Source organism: Cricetulus griseus (assembly GCF_003668045.3).
Source record: "Cricetulus griseus strain 17A/GY chromosome 1 unlocalized genomic scaffold, alternate assembly CriGri-PICRH-1.0 chr1_0, whole genome shotgun sequence".
Classification (NCBI taxonomy): Eukaryota; Metazoa; Chordata; class Mammalia; order Rodentia; family Cricetidae; genus Cricetulus; species Cricetulus griseus.
The window spans coordinates 66196830-66213811 of record NW_023276806.1 but is presented as its reverse complement, the minus strand read 5'-3'; the positions used below and the strand labels follow the sequence as shown (position 1 = coordinate 66213811).

The window sequence follows — 16982 nt, the reverse complement described above, 5'->3', positions numbered from 1 at the left end:
GATCTCACAATCCTGAGATTATATTAGCTAAGAGGAGGAGAATCGAAGGCCAGGCTAAAGAGTATGGCCAGTTGAACCAGCAGGCAGGTTCCAGGTGGAAGGCTTGGTAGTTTCTCCTACCCATGGTACCATATGTCAGAAGACAGTAACTGCAGAGAATTTGCTAGTTGCCTCTCTATTGCTTGAGACATTCAGGATGTGGGTACAGGTGTCACGACCCTGTCCTGTGAGCTGTGGGGTTACTTCACTCTCCCTACTGAGGAGGGGGTTTTGATGGGATTTTCAATACTGCCTGGAGCAAGAGCAGCAGACCAGGCAGTTTTACCCCAGGCCTATGCAACCTTATTCTGTAAGGCAACTACCATGCAATTTATTCCCTCGGCGCTTGTGTCTCACCCAAGGGGAAAGGGTGCTGTCTGAGCCTGGGGACACCCTGACACACGCGCGCGCATGCCCCATAGATTTAACCCATTCTACGCACAGTTTTCCATGTATTTTTTTCCTGCCATCACACTCATTAAAAGGAGAAGCAAAGTGAACTCTGCCAGTGTGAAATTGTCTGGAAGCTTAGCTGCAACAATAACTTCAGATGAGGTAGAAATATGAAAACTGACTTGATATATTGAGAGCTTCAGAAAGCCAAAGAGGTGGAGCTTATAAGTGGACTTCTATGTGAGGCCCAGGGAACCCACCACACGATTGCCTTACAGGGCCCACCAAACCTTTCTCTCCCCCTCACTTTTCTTTCTTTTGTGGGAACAGGGTTCTCTGGGTAGCCCTCGCTGTCCTATAACTCACTCTGTAGACCAGGCTGACTGGAACTCTGCCTCCTGACTGCTGGGATTAAAGGCGTGTGTGCCGTCATGCCTGACTCCAAGATCTTTTCTAGTGCAACAAGAAATGCACTGCTGACTATGGCACCACTATCTCTGAGACATCTGATGGCGGCTGTCCTCCACATGACAAGATTCAAGCTCCCCACAAAGGTTCACCTATTGAAGGCTTGACCTCTGCCTGGTGACACTGTTTTTTGAGAGCTCCTGGAAACTTTTAATCTGTGTATTATGGGAAAGTGGCAATAAGAAACTTGATGATTAATGTAAGTAAACAGCCTTTTGTACCTGTCGGTTGGATGCATGCCTAGTCCTACCCTTCAGGAACTTAGACAACCGGTGAGGATCATCTTAGATGAACAAATATGTCCTTAGGCCCCACCCTCAGGTTATCAGAGGAGCCTTCAGAATAATCTACACAGAGGCTGTGGTGGTTTGAATAGGTCTGGTCCAATAGACTCGTGTGCGTGAATGTTTGATCCGTAGACAGTGACACTATTAGGAGGCGTGGCCTTGTTGGAAGTTGTCATTGTAGAGGTGTGCTTTGAGGTCATATATGTTCAAGTCACGCCCGTGTGACAGTCTCTCTCTGATGCCTACAGATCAAGATGTAGAACTCTCAGCTCCTTCTCCAGGACCATGTCTGTCTGCATGCCACCATGAAGACAATGGGCTGAACCTCTGGAACTGTCAGCCATCCCCAATTAAATGTTTTCCTTTATAAGAGTTGCTGTGGTTGTTCAGTTGGAGCCTCTGGCTTATTCCTGTACAGCCCAGAAAACCCATTTCTCTCTCTCTCTCCAAACCTGGCCCACACAGAGAGTCTTTGAACAAAGGAAAGGTACCAAAAAGCCCAATTCCACACCCTTAGCGACTATTGCAGCGTCCTCCCCTGAAGTTGCCAGCTGCTCAGGTCCCTGCCTAGCTCTCAGCTTTTGTCTATACTTGGGCACAAACCCAGCTTGTGGCAGACACATCATCACCCCTTGCCTACAACCTATAAAATCTCCCTGCTTTAGTCCGATGTTATGGCTTCTCTGGTCTCTATCTCTGTGACCAGAGAACCCACCCAGGAGTTGCTTTGCTCAAGATGGGGGTACAGAATGAAAGAAAGGTAAAAAGTCACGTGGTAGAATGTAAATTAAAAATAGGGGTTAATTCAAGATATAAGAGCTAGTTAGGAACAAGCCTAAGCTTTAGGCAGAGCTTTTATGATTAATATAGATCTCCATGCCATTATTTGGGAGCTGGCTGGCAGGGCAGAGAAAGACTTGTTAAAATTTTCTACTCCTAAAAAACAACAACAAACAAAAGCTGCTGCAAATGTAATTTAAGTGTGTGTGGGGGACAGCATTTAACTCAATTTGGTAACCATGCTTGGAAGATCTGCTGAGGCTAGACATGTGGCAGGGAAATCCCTGTTGGGTTTCAGTCTTGGGTTCAATGCTTTCTCTCCATCCCCAATCCCTCCCCTTTGTAATGGTAATGTGTGTTCTGTGCTCTTATATGTTAGAAGTGTATGTTAGTATTCAGGCATCTGTACTGGCCTGTCCTTAGGGTTCTGACAGGGTATGCCCTCAACTGCAGCCACTAAGAGCACCACCTGTGCACATTCACTATGTTCCCTTTTAAAAGGGCCCTGCCCACCTCCCATCCTTCTCTTTCTCTTCCTCTCTGTCTGTTCTCCCTTCCCCTCTTTCTCCTCTCTCCCCTTCTTTCCTTTCTCCTCTCTCCTGCTGTTCCTATCTCCAGAGGCCGGTCTCTCCTCTCCCCTTTTATGATCCCTTTCCCTAATAAAAAACAAAACAAAACCCTCTGCTTGAACCGTGTCACATGGCATCTTTCTTTCCAGCGCTGCTTTTCTTAAATAACAGTGTATACTTTGTTTTTTGATTTTACAGGGGTATACAGTTAAGAAATTGCCTTAATGGAGGCTAGAGAGATGAATGGCTCAGTGGTTAAGAGCACTGGCTGTTCTTCCAGAGGACCCAGGTTCAATTCCCAGCCCCCACATGGCAGCTCACAATTGTCTGTAACTCCAGTTCCAGGGGATCTAACACCTTCACAACAATGAACATAAAATTTGAAGAAATTATTTTTTTAAAAAGAGAGAGATTTTGAGCCTTGGGCTTTTTGTTTGTTTTTGTTTTTTGAGACAGGGTTTCTCTGTGTATAGTACTGGCTGTTCTGGAATTCACTCTGTAGACCAGGCTGGCCTTGAAATCAATAAGATCCCATTGGATTTAGGGCTTTTAAACCAGTGTTGTGACTCTGAAAGACTACAGGGATTTTTGAAGTTGGACTGAATGCATTTTACATTTTGATATGGCTACAGGCATATGGGGGTCAGGGAGTGGAGTGTGGTGGTTTTTTTGTTTTTTTGTTTTTTTGTTTTTTTATTGTTGTCTTTGTTTTAGAGACAGGGTTTCTCTGTTGTCCTGGCTGGATCCACCTGCCTCTGCAAATGTGGTGTTTGAATGAGAATGGCCTTCATAGGCTCATATGTTTCAATACTTTGTCCCCAGTTTGTGGAACTGGTTTGGGAAGGATTAGGAGGTGTGGCCTCTTGAAAGAGATGTGTCTTGGGAGGGGGGCTTGAGGCTTCAGCATACTCAGGTCATCCCAAGTTAGCTTTCTGCCTCCTGTTTGTGATTTGAGATTTGAGCTCTCAATTGTCCCTGGCACAATGCTTTCACTCTACCATCATGGACTCTGACCCTCTGGAACCATAAACCCAATCAAACACTTTAATAAGTTGCCTTGCTTAATTGTTTCTTTTCTTTCTTTTATTTTTTTGATGGTTTATACAATATATTTTGATCATATACTTCCTTACCTAATTATGTTGTTTTATCACAAAAGTAGAAAAGTAACTAAGACAACTATGGATGCAGTGTTACCAACTGCCTCGATACAGCATTGTGACCGGTGGTTGTATCTTCAGACTGTGAGACAGAACAGATAACTTCCCATTACAGCATCGTGACCAGCGGTTGTGTCTTCACACTGCAAGACAGAACAGATACTTCCTGAAGTTGGTTTGCAAGGCATTTTGTCACAGTAGCCACAGAAGTAACTAATCCAGAAAAATGATGCACTGAAATGGACCGTTGCTCTGATAAAACTGAACATGTAGTTCTTAGGCTTTTGGAACTGATTTGTGGAAGGGATGTGGCAGTTTGGAACTTTGAGCTAGAAAGAACCATAAATACTAAAAGCAGAGGTTCATGGGTCATTTTGGTGGGATTTTGGAGACCAGAAAGTTGAAAGAAATGTACAGTGTGGAAGCTCAACACGAGCTTCTATCAAGAATGACGTTAGAGGTCATTCATGTGATAGTCTGGCATAAAAAAAAAAAAAATCTAGATTCATTTTGCCCATGTCCTGAGGGCTTGGTGGAGGAAATCCAAGGACAGGGTAGCACTCATGGCTACTGCTCACTGCTCTGCTTTCATTTGACGCCAGCAGTTAGACAGCAAGAAATGGAGCAGAAATATGGAAAACAAGCAGTTTGACAAAGAAAATAGTGTGTTTAGCATTACAGACAAGGCTAGTTCAAAAAGAATGTTCATTGTTTTGTTTGAGGCAAAGTCTCACATTAGCCAAATTGACCATGAACTCACTTTGCAACCATGGTTGGCCTCCAACCATCCTGTGTGAAGCCAGGTTAGCTGATCTGCAGGCTTCTGAGGATTCTCCTGTCTGTGTCTCCCTCCCCTTTTCTTTGGGGGCACACTGAGATTATAGATGCTTTTGCTTGACACAAACCCTGGAGACCTGCATTCAACTCTCAGAACACACGGATTTGTTTTTCTTGTTTTGTTTTGTTTTGTTTTGTGCTTTATGTTTTTGTTTTTGAAACAGCGTCTCCCTATGTAGCCTTGGCTGTCCTGGGACTCACTCTGTAGACCAGGCTGGCCTTGAACTCACAGAGATCTACTTTCAACTCCTGAATGCTGTGACTAAAGGCACTGCACACATGTGGTGAACAGACAGACATACAGTCAAAACACCTGCACACATTTAAAAATTAATCTTTTTCAAAAAAAATCTAATCTACTTTTTTGTTCCATATTCTTACCAGTCATCTCACTCTTTGGTTATCCTTTCCTGATGGGAGCTTAGACAATGGATGGCCAAAAACTAAACTTTTTTATTTTACTTATTAGGAGGGGTGTGCCACCACATGAATGTAGCAATCAAGGACAGCTGGTAAGAGGAGTTGGTTCTTCCCTTCTACCATGTGGGTTCCAGGGGTCAAATTCAAGTCTTCATGTTTGGTGGCAATTGTCTTAATGTGCTGATCCAACTTGCTAGTTAAAAATGTCAGCTAAAGTCCTTGGTGTTGGTGTATAAGGACTTGAAACTGTCCCTAGGGCCCTAAGTCTTTCCTCTCCTAGCTGTGCCATCTGCTGGGATGGGCCAGGTTCTTACTGATGTCCCTTGGACGCACTGAAGATGCTTTCCTGTGCTGATCCTCCTCTTTGTACATTTGTACAATGTAGACTAGTTACAATCCAACCTCCGGGGTCTCCGTGGCCTCTGAGTGAGAGGACAGTGACTCAACAGAACTACAGGACACTTAAAGGTGTCCCTTATTCACTGGTCCCCTGATCCCTAACCTTAGGGCAAGGGCCAAGATACCAGTAGTCCTTTTATCTCCTCTATCTCCATTGTCTTTGGCCTTCAGGTTTGTAAGGTCAGTTATACCAGTCTGGAAGAAAAGCTCAGACTGAGGAGCATCAGTTTGCTTTTTTTTTTTTTTTTTTTTAAAGGAGTCTCTCTGTGTAGCTCTGACTGACCTGGAACTCTCTTTGTAGACCAGGCTGGACTTGAACTCACCCATATCCACCTACCTCTGTCTTCTAAGAGCTAGGATTAAAAGTGTGTGCCATCATGCCAGCTGCTAGCTCTTTGCCTCTTAGAAAATAGATATATCTGGGGATGAAAGTTAAATTGCCAATTATTGGTGAGGTTTTTTTGTTTGTTTGTTTGGGGGGGGTGTTTCCAGACAGGGTTTCTCTGAGTAGCTTTGCAGCCTATCCTGGCACTCGATTTGTAGACCAGGCTGGCCTCAGATTCACAAAGATCCTCTGTCTCTGCCTCCCAAGTGCTGGCATGCCCCACCATCACCACAAAACTTTTTTTTTCTTTTTAAGGGGGGAGATTTAATTTATTTCAATTATGGAAAGTATATCTCAGAGGAAATAAATATGAATCCAAAGGGAATATGGATTGGGAACCTGGAGTACTACTTTAGTTGGCAGGGCTTAGGTTTCCTGATCCTTGCAAACTAGGACCCACAAACAGCCTGGAAATCAGCAGCATCATGTACCTTTCAGTCCCAATTACTTTGGTTGGTTAGATGGAGACACAAAATCTTACTGGGAATTGGAGTATTGCATCCCTCCAGTCCAGGAAACATTTTTGACAGGGACCATTTCCGAACCAGCAAAGGTCAGCACTCAATAGTTGCCTTGCCAAGGACCATGCATGTGGGGACCATCCTGACCCATGATTTCCTCAGAGGCCCTGATAAGGGACAAAAGGAACTTTAGTTCTGTGTCCTCATCCAAGAATGGACTTGGAAAAGCCGATCTGACCCTGGAGCTAGTGTCTTGTACAGTCAAGGTTGTGACTTCTGGGGACCTTAATCTTCGCCCTAGGCTGTGGTTATCAGCCCTTAGGCAGCTGTGTCTGATATACCCTGTTTTATCTTTGCCAACATTGCCTGACTCAGCTCTCTGCTGACCTTGGCCATCTTCCCCCTGCAAATAGTATATATGATGCTGTACTTAATAAACTTGCTTGGTATACGTCATCAGCTATGAAAGACCTTCTGGTCCCAGCTTTTGTCTTATTTCTCATCATTTCTATTTTTCATCCCCAATTCCCCCACTCAACACTTCATTTGAGGCCTTATTCCTGCTGTTTGTGGTGCATGCCTTAACTTTTTTATATATTTAATATTGTAAATGGATGATTGTCTTCGGATATGGCATAAATTTTTTTTCCTATAAGAATCTGGAGTGGAGCTAGGCATGAGGGCATACATCTTTTAGCACAGAACTTAGGAGGCATAGGCAGATATCTGTGAGTTTGGGGCTAGCCTACTCTACATAGCAAGTTCTAGGCCAGCCAGAGCTACATAGAGAGAAACCCTATCTCAAACAAACAAACAAACACGGAAGAAAGAATGAATCTAGAGTAGGGGCTGAAGAGTAGGGGCTCTATGGTTAAGAACACTTGCTGCTTTTCCTAGGGACTAGGATTCAGTTCACAGCACCCATACTGGGTAGCTCACAACCATCTGTAACTCTAGCTCCAGGGAATCAACCTGCCACAAATTAGAATCACTTGAGTAGGGAACCTTAACTGAAGAATTGTCCTTATTACCTTAATAGATGTGGGAAGTCCCACCCAACAAGTGGGTGGCACCTTTAAGTAGCAGCTCAGATTTAAAACGGTAACAGCAAGAGGAAGATTATTAAACTTTATGTAGCTTGGCCTTTTCTCCTTCCTGGAGTTGATTTCTCCAGCTGCTGCTGATTCCTTCACAGACATCAGAACCAGCACCTCCAGGCTGCCATCACTGACTAAGACCAGCAGCTCACCAAAAACCCTCCAAGGTTTTGGTGTCAGACTGGGATAGCCAAGGCACTCAGCCTCAAGGCGTGAGTAACTACTGGGTTTGCAGCCTCTCAGGTGTGAAGCAGCTGATGATACTATTTCAATGTAAACTGGCTTAATAAATTCCTTAAACATATGTCTCCACCACATTGGTTCTGTTCCTCTTGAGAACACTAATATACATGATACACAGCCCCAAGTACCTTGTGAAATGATTTACATTCAGTAGGTGCCTATTAGAAACATGTCAACTGGGCTGGAGAGATGGTTCAGAAGTTAAGAGCTCTTCCAGAGGTCCTGAGTTCAATTCCCAGCAAGCACATGGTGGTTCTCAACCATCTATAATGAGATTTGGTGTACATGCCAGAACACTGTATATATAATAAATCTTTAAAAAAAAGTGTAGACTAACCATATGTAGAATATACATGTTTAGGAGCTAGGAATGTGTTACTCAGTGGCATGGCATATGTTTAGCAAGCAGAAGGCATTAGGTTCAATTCCTGGGTACACATACAGAATATAATGGCCAGATTTCACCAAAAGCCTATGAAAGGAGAGAAAAGAGCATACACAGTATCTTTGTTCCACAGTTCATTTATGGAATTGGGGCAGGTGATTTAAAAACATATTGCAACATAAGGCTGGGAGAGAACCATTGTTGCTTTCCTTCCCAGGTTCCAGTTGTGATAGGGATGCTTGCAAGTTTTCTAAAATAGCCATCTGTTGTTGGGCAAGCTGGGTCTGAAGCTGGAGGTTGGCATACATACATTCTAGGAGTCCTAGGCATTCCTTGGGCTTCTGGCCAGCTCCTGAAGGAAGAGAGATGGAGGTGCAAAGGGACAAAGGAAAGAGGCTTTGTCATTGCAGTAAGGTTGGAAGGACTCCATAAGAGCACTAATCCTCCCAGGTACAACCCAAACCAGATGCACTTCTGCTCAGAGGTCACCTTCCCAGAAGCTTACGTGACAATTTTGTTTTAATTTGAAACAAATAATGGCAACTCACCCCCTCCCATTTTTTACTTTTCTTATAATACTTACGGTCATCTGGCAAACTCAGTAATAGATCATGTTTGTCTAAGTTCCCTGCTTGAGTGTATACTTCAGGAAGGCAGGGACTTTTGTCTGGTCTACTTTAGTAACCCCAGCATCTAGAGAAGCCACTGTACATAAGTATTCAAAACACATTTAAATGGGGGGGGCGGTGCAGGCCTTTAATTCCAGCACTCAGGAGACAGAGGCAGGCCTCTATGAGAGGCCAGCCTAGTCTACAGAATGAGTTCCAGTACAGCTAAGGCTACAGAAATAAACCCTGTTAAAAAAAAAAAAAAAAAAAAAAAAAAAAAAAAAAAGCTGGGTATAATAGCACATGCCTCCCAGCATTCGGAGACAGAGGCAGGTGGATATTTATGAATTCAAGGCCAGCCTGATCCACTCAGTGAAGTTCCAGAACAGGCAGAGGTGCATAGAAAGATCCAGTATTAAAAAGAAAACAACAGGGGCTGGAAAGATGGCACAATGATTTAGAGCACTGGCTGCTCTTCCAGGGGTCCTGAGTTCAATTTCCAGAAATCACATAATGGCTCACAACCATCTGTAATGAGATCAGGTGCCCTCTTCTGGCCTGCAGGCATACATACAGGCAGAACACTGTATGCATGATAAATAAATCTACAGAGTTCTAGGACAGGCTTCAAAGCTACAGAGAAACCCTGCCTCAGAAAAACAAAACAAAACAACAAACTTTGGGGGCTGGAAAGATTATTCAATAGATAAAAGCACTGGCTGCTCTTGCAGAGGACCATTGTTCAGCCCCTAGAACTCACAAGGTGGCTAACAATTGCCTGCAATTCCACTTGCAAGGATCTGGTGCCCTCCTCTGGCCTCCACAGGCATTACATGCAAGACATGCATATAGGCAAAACACTCATACATATAAAATACATTTTTAAAGCTATTACAAAAAAAGGGGCTGGAGGGATGGCTCAGAGGTTATGAACATTGGCTGCTCCTCCAGAGATCCTGAGTTCAAACTCCAGCAACCACATGGTGACTTACAACCACCTATAATGAGATCTGGTGCCCTCTTCTGGTGTGTAGGCATACATGCAGGCAGAACACTACATAATAAAAAAATAAAAAAATAAACCCGGCGTTGGTGGCACACGCCTTTAATCCCAGCACTCGTGAGGCAGAGGCAGGCGGATATCTGTGAGTTCGAGGCCAGCCTGGTCTCCAGAGCGAGTGCCAGGATAGGCACCAAGGCTACACAGAGAAACCCTGTCTCGAAAAAAACAAAAAACAAAAAAAAAAAAAAAAGAGAGAGAGAGAGAGACTGATTAAGCCACATGGTGATGACACATGCCTTTAGTCCCAGAACTCAGGAAGGCAGAGGCAGGTGGATCTTTGTGAGTTCAAGGCCACCTGGTCTACAGAGTGAGAACCAGGACAGCCAGGGTTGTTACATAGAGAAACCCTATTTCGAAAAACAAACTAGATAAAAATTAAAGATGTCTGTTTGTGGATTTTTTTTTTTTTTTGGATTTATTTATTTTATGGGCATGGGTGTTCTGCCTTCATGTATGTCTGTATGCCATGTGAATGCATCGTCCATGGAGGCTAAAAGAAGGTGTTAGATTTGGAACCAGAGTTATGCAATGGTTGTTAGCTGCCATGTAGGGTCTTCTCAAACAGTAGCCAGTGCTTTCAGCCACTGAGGTACCTCTCTTGCTCTGAGGATGGCCTTCTTGAGCCTACTCTCTCCACCTTCCAAGGGCTGGCCTAACAGGTGTGGATTACATCTGGTTCCCAGGCTCTTTTAAAAATGGGTTTTGTTGTTGCTGTTCCTGTTTTTAACTACTTGGTTTTGTTTTGTCTTTTTTTCATTTTGTGTGATGAGTGTTTTGCCTGCATTTATGTCTGTATACCATGTCAATAAATGATGCCCAAGGAGGTCAGAAGAGGGCTTTGCATTTTCTGATGGGTGTAAGCAACTCTGAAACTGCTGGAAACCAAACCCAGGTCCACTGCAAGAACAGTAAGTGCTCTTTTCTTTTCTTGTCTGGTTTTTGTTTGTTTGTTTGTTTGTTGTTTTTCAAGACAAGGTTTCTCTGTGGCTTTGGAAGCTGTCCTGGAACTAGCTCTTGTAGACCAGGCTGGCCATGAACTCAGAGATCTGCTTGCCTCTGCCTCCTGAGTGCTGTGATTAAAGGTGAGCACCACCACTGTCGGGGACTTGTTTTGTTTTTAAGACAGGGTCTTACTGGATAGCCTTGGCTGGCCTGGAACTCAATATGTAGACCAGGCTAACCTTGAACTTTCAGACATCCACTTTAATCTTTGAAAATCTGATTAGAGTCAGGCACAGTGGGTACATCAGGAATCCTAGTGCTTAGGACAATGAGTCAGGAGGTAAGTGTGAGGCTACACAGTGAGTTCCAGGCTACGGAAGAACTCAGAACAACAACAAAATAAGAAAAAAACTGTTGGGAGACAGAGGCAGGGGGATCTCTGTTAGTCGAGGTCAGTCTGGTTTACAAAGTGAGTTCCAGAACAGCCAGAGCTATTACAAGAGAAACCGGATCTCGAAAAACCAAACAAAAACAAAAACAAAAACAAAAACGTGAGGCAATGGTCTCATATAGCCCATATTGGCTTTAAGCACTCCATGTAGCTGAGGATAAACTTGAACTCCTAACCCTCCCACCTCTGAATTCCAAGTGCTGGGATTACAGATATATGCCACTGTACATAGTATGTGTGATTCTGGGCCTTGCGCACACCAGGTAAGAACTCTACCAGTTGAACTATATTCACAGCCTGAAAAAGGTTTTTGTTGTTGTTTGTTCTGTTTTGTGTTTGCTTTTTGTTTTTTGGGTTTTTTTGTTTTTGTTTTTGTTTTTTTGCTGAGTGGGTAAAACCTAAGTCCTTTTTAGGGACCTGAAGCTCCTTTATTGTCTAACTCCAGCCATTTTTGGTGATCAGCTTACTTTTTAAATGTTTTCAACTACACTGTCCATAGGCAGCTTATTTAACCTCAATAGTTATACTGTCTTGTGTTTGGGGCTATGGCTACGTAGCAATGAGTTCCCCATTAGTATTCAACTATCGACTGACTTCCCTAGGAGAAGGTGAGTGAGAGAAATTCAAAGAAGCAGAGTCCAAGCTAAAGTTACCATCTCCTTCCCTGGGTCCCTTTTAACCATCAGGAGCAGCCAGCAGAAAGACTGTGGTCTCAGCCTGCCTAGTTGAGTAGCTAATAAGTGAGGACACTAGAGAAGAAAAACGAAACCAACAGAACTAAATACTCAACAAGTTACCCTGAAAGTGAAAACAGGCAACAGGGTGCTTTGATGAGGAGTCAGCACTGACCCAGGGGAAGCTTAAGCTACTTTGCTCCTGTTCTCCTGGCTAGGCCTGCTTGGGAAGCCCTTCTCCCCAAGCCTTCCTTACCTGAAGGTATCTTTGTTGTCTGGATATTCAATAAAGTGGCTGATGGGGAATTTGCTTGAAGATTGATATAACTGGGGGAGGGTTTTGCTGGACAAAGACACACAGCATTATCTTCTTCTTTGGCTGAAAAATCAGGTGACTAAATCAAAACTCATTCTAACAAGGGTTAGCCCTGCCTTCCTCTGTCCCCTTTCTCTTTTAATTGTCAGACAATAACCCAGGCTGGCCTTGAACCCAAGACCCTCTTGCCTTGGCCTCAAAAATGTGGGACTGCAAGTGTAAGACTGCCTTTCTGACTAAATCACTGTACCTGGTCTACAAAGCAGACAGCAGGTCCTACCCAAGTATCAGGAAGATATACAAAGAGAAGACACAGACACCAGAAACCAGTGAGAGTTACATGCAGCCAGGCATGGCAGAAGTAAAGTCCAATTTACTTGCTTACCACTCTACCAGACAATGAGAAACACACCAAAAACATGTACAACATCGTTTCTTAGCTGCTCATTATCAACTTAGGGAGACAGGTACAAGCAAAACCAGCAGCAAGAGAGGAGGAAGACACATAACTATATGAACAAATGCCAACAGTCAGGAGCCCCAGTTCCAAACCAAGATCTCTGGCTTCTGAAGCTCTTGAGCTCTTGTAACCCAACTGCACAAGCCCCTAAATTGCCTTTTGTGCTCAATGAAGCTTGATTTGGGGTTCTGTCATTTAATCACAATCACATTTTAGATGAACTAAGGGTTCTAAGGTACAAATAGGAAATCAAACAGGAATGCCTATTAAGAACAAAGGATGGCACTAAGTTTGGGTGGAAGGTCAAATTGCTAGCCAGGCACTAAAGAAGCTACAAAAATAAAAGCCAGTAGTGGTTGCACATGACTTTAATCCCAGCACTCCAATGCACAGGCAGGTGGTTCTCTGGGTTCGAGGACAGCCTGGTCTACAGAGTAAGTTCCAGGACAGCCAGACTACACAGAGAAACTGTCTTGAAACACCCCTCCTCCCCACCAAAAAAGAAAGAAGAAAAAAATTAAAAAAGTTAGCTCCCTATAACAAAAAGAAAGAAAGAAAGAAAATTGGACCTTTAGAGTAATTCCTCAAGCATCTGAAGGATGAAAAGAAAGTCACAGAGTAGAGAGAAGAGCAATGAAGGACAAGCAGAAAAGCGGGGTCCAGGAGAGAGGTATGGGCCAGGGTGGAGCTCAGTTTGCCTAGCATGCACAATGCCCTGGGTTTGATCCCAGAACCACATAAAATAGGTAAAGTAGTATATGCATGCAATTACAGTATTTGGGAGGTGGGAGCAGGAGGATCATGAGTTCCTTGAATCCTTGGCTACATTTTGAGTTCAAGGCTATGAGACTGTGGAAGGGAGAGGAGGAGGAAGCAACAGCAACACGAAGAATGGGGCTAGCAAAGCCAATGCCATTTAATAAGACCCTCTCCAAAAAAGAAAAAACAAAGAGAATGGCAAGATGGCTCAGAAGGTAAAAGCAATTGGAACTAAGCCTGAGAACTTGAGTTCAATCCCCAGAACCCACATTGTAAGGGAAAACCAACTCTGGCAAACTGGCCTCTGACATGAATATACGCACAGTGGAATGCACTTAAACTCACTAGCTCTGGAATGTGCACATGAATAAATATGCAAATAATTTACAAAGATCAAGAAAGGATAAGGCTGGTGGTTTAGCTCAGTGGCAGAGCATTTGCCTAACCTGTGTTGAGACCTTGGGTTTAGAGCTAGAGAGATGGCATAGAGGTTAAGGGCACTGGCTGCTCTTCCAAAGGTTCATGAGTTTAATTCCCAGAAACAATATGGTGGCTCACAACCATCTATGAGACCTGGTGCCCTCTTCTGGTATGAAGGCATATATGCAGCCAGAACACTGTATCTATAATAAGTAAATAAAATTGAACCTGTGTTCTCCAGAAGAGCAGCCAGTGCTTTTAACTGCTGAGCCGTGTCTCTAGTTCCTTCCGCTTTATTTTTTAATATTTTTTTGGTGGGGGCAGGGTCTTTCTATATAGCCCTGGCTGTCCTAGAACTTACAATATAGACCACAACATAGACTTACCACATAGTCACAGGGATGCACTTGGATCGGTTTCCTAAGTGCTGAGATTAAGGTCCACTGGCCACCACAACAAGCCTCATTTTATTTTACTGAGAGTCTCTCACCAAACTTAGAGCTTATCAATTCAGCTAGATTGTCTGGTCAGTAGACTTCAGGGATCCACCTGTCTACTCTGTGTACCCAGCCTCCACCAGTACTGGGGTTACAGACATATGCCACCACACCTGGCTTTTTATATGGCTTATAGAGATTCAAACTCAGGTCCTCATGTTTGCATAGCAAGGATTTTACCCACTGAGCCATCCCCCCAGGTCCTCTGATATCTTTCACAATGACCCTAAGAAGTAGGTAAGTATTAACAGCATTGTACTTGAGGAATCCCATGTTAGGAAAATTTGGTCATGATTCCACAGCTGTCACATTGCAGTGCTAGAATTAACGTGGGTCTCCAGACTGCAAAGCTTTCTATACTTACTGACACTCTAGAAACTCTATAAAAAGAGCTCATCGAAGCCAGGTACATGCCAGTCATCTCAGCAGCTGGGAGGCTGTGCTAAGACTATTGTAAATTGGAGGCTGGGTTGGGTTATAAAAAAGGAAGAAAGAGCCAGGCGTTGGTGGCACACGCCTTTAATCCCAGCACTCCGGAGACTGAGGCAGGCAGAGCTCTGTGAGTTCAAGGCCAGCCTGGTTTACAGAGTGAGTTCCAGAACAGCCAGGGCTACACAGAGAAACCCTGTCTCGAAAACAACAAAAAAAGCTGGATGCAGTGGGCCATGCCTGTAATCCCAGAAGATGAGATATGGGGTGCTCTGGCAAAAGGGTTGTCTGCAATTTGAGGCCAGCCTAGGTTACACAGTGAGTTCCAGGACAGCTATGGCAATGAAGTAAGATCTCCTCCTTCACCCAACCCCCCTCCCAAGTACTTTCCAAGTAATAGACAAAACAGGGACATTTCTGCAAACGCTGAATAAGCAAGAGGGCTGGCTTTTGAGGGAAGGGATGTAGGACTTGTGACACACCTTTGTCATTAGGATTAGTGTGCTGCTCCATCTCAACAGCAACAGGTATGGTGCCTAGGAAAGAATCACAGGGTCACATGGTCAAACCACAGTGTTGTGTTTCCTAAGCTTGCCCTCAGGTCCACATTGGTTACAGCTGATCTAATTTTGGGAGGCAGAAGTATAATAGTGTATACTGTCTTAGTTAATACAGGTGCCTGGTTTTTTACTTAAAATTTTATTTTTAGTTATGTGTGTATGTGCATATGTGAGTAGATCCCCCTGGAGCTGGAGTTACAGGTGGCTGTGAGCAGCCAGACATCAGTGAGGGAACTGAACTGAGGTTTTCTGCAAGAGCAGCACGTGCTCTTAACCACTCCCGGGATGTATGTAGTCCAGGCCAACTGCAGTCATCAAAATCGCTCTCCTCCTGACTCAGCCTCAGGAGTTCATTACACGAGTATGCTACCACACCAGGCAAATACTTGTTCTTAACTTGATCATTTTTTTTACAGTTCCCTTCAGCAGAGTTATTTGTTATTACCTTTTCATTGAAGACAGACATACCAACTCCAAGTTTTAAATCTATCAAAAACATGTCATGAATCTTCGTGTCTTCTAAGTGTTTAACTTGTAGAGTCTTTGGGGTTTTTTGTTGTTTTTTTTTTTCGAGACAGGGTTTCTGTGTGTAGTTTTAGAGCACTGGCTCTGTAGAACAGAGTAGCCTCGAACTCACAGAGATCCACCTGCCTCTGCCTCCCAAGTGCTGGGATTAAAGGCGTGTACCACCAACCATGGTACCAACTGTACGTGGTAGTATACTAATTTAAAAACTCTAGCTCCCTCCCTTTGTCTAACGAGTCAGAGGACGGGTTGTCTTGAGTGGTGAAAAAAAAAGGCTCAAAACTACAAGAAACACTCCAGATAGTAGATTTGGGGATACTACGTCTTACTGCCTTAAGTGAAAAATACTTTTTCTAAGAAGTAAAAAATTTAGGACTGGAGAGATAGCTCAACAGCTGCAGCTGGTGCTGCACAGGACCGCGGGTTCAGTTCCCAGGACCCACAAGGCGGTTCACAACCATCCTAAACGCTAGTTTCAGGGGATCTTCTTACCTTCCTCGTGCACCAGACACGCATGTGGTGCACATACATACGTGTAGACAAAATTCTCATACACATAAAATTTAAAAAATGAGTACATCTAGAAGACGTGATTTTTCTTCTTTTTTCTTAGATTTTTCTTCTCTCTCTCTCTCTCTTTTTTTAAACAAGTCTAGAAGAGATAAACCACAACTCCCAGCGTGCTCGGGGACAAAAAAATGCCGTTGCTGCCCCGCCCTATAAGACAACAATTTCCACTGTCTCAATCCTGCCCCGCCTCAACCCTTCCGGCCACGGCCGCTATCCCCTAACCACTAATCCTCCCGGTAGCTAACGCTGGAATAAGAAGTGGGAAACTGTCATGCCTTTCTCGACCTTCACGGTCGGACGAAAACCGATGGACAAAACAGAATTTCACGACCTCATCTGCAGCACTAATCCAAAGCCTCAACCCCAGGACCCACCCTGTAGTTGGTACGCATGCGCCGCAGTGAGCCGGCCAACCGCCCGTGCCCCGACGCTTGCGCAGACATTCTGGCCGCACGCGGCCGGGAGCGGCCACGCTAGTGCGCAGGCGCTTGCGTCCCCCGGCCCATCATCGTGCCCTCTCCACCTAACTTGCCTTACCTTTCTTGCGTAGAGGGCGGGGCTAATACTCTCGATTGGTCTACGTTTGTGCCAATCAATGAAGTGGGTTTGGTGATTGGTGGCCCTTCAGAGGGTAGCAGGTTTCTGTGTCAGTCCTGAGGAGGCAGCGTTTTCTTAGCTGCTCTTCTCTCCAGAAGCTTCTGCCGGTTCCCCCAGCTCTGGGTACTCGGCTCTGCGTCGTGCCGCCATGATGGGCCACCGTCCAGTGCTCGTGCTCAGTGAGTCCA

At 44.4% G+C, this 16982-nt stretch overlaps 2 protein-coding genes across 9 annotated transcripts in view; one reads left to right on the top strand and one right to left on the bottom strand.

Annotated features, from left to right (window-relative positions):
* Positions 1 to 3584: 3584 nt before the first annotated feature.
* Positions 3585 to 16982, bottom strand: part of Tsacc (TSSK6 activating cochaperone) — a 14155-nt gene continuing 757 nt past the window's right edge. The window contains exons 1-5 of one of the 8 annotated variants that reach the window (XM_027393109.2): positions 16120 to 16439; positions 15025 to 15078; positions 11918 to 12040; positions 8234 to 8275; positions 3585 to 3839 (exon numbers count right to left, since the gene is read on the bottom strand). In XM_027393109.2, coding sequence (XP_027248910.1) covers positions 3835 to 3839; positions 8234 to 8275; positions 11918 to 12040; positions 15025 to 15078; positions 16120 to 16207 — 312 coding nt within the window. In that variant the 5' untranslated portion in view covers positions 16208 to 16439 and the 3' untranslated portion in view covers positions 3585 to 3834. The other 7 variants (XM_035450760.1, XM_027393106.2, XM_027393108.2 and 4 more) reach the window with 7 other exon arrangements.
* Cct3 (chaperonin containing TCP1 subunit 3) overlaps positions 16839 to 16982 on the top strand; it is a 22985-nt gene continuing 22841 nt past the window's right edge. Inside the window, exon 1 of the mRNA XM_027393102.2 lies at positions 16839 to 16973. Coding sequence (XP_027248903.1) covers positions 16943 to 16973 — 31 coding nt within the window. The 5' untranslated portion in view covers positions 16839 to 16942. The remainder of the gene's footprint in view (positions 16974 to 16982) is intronic.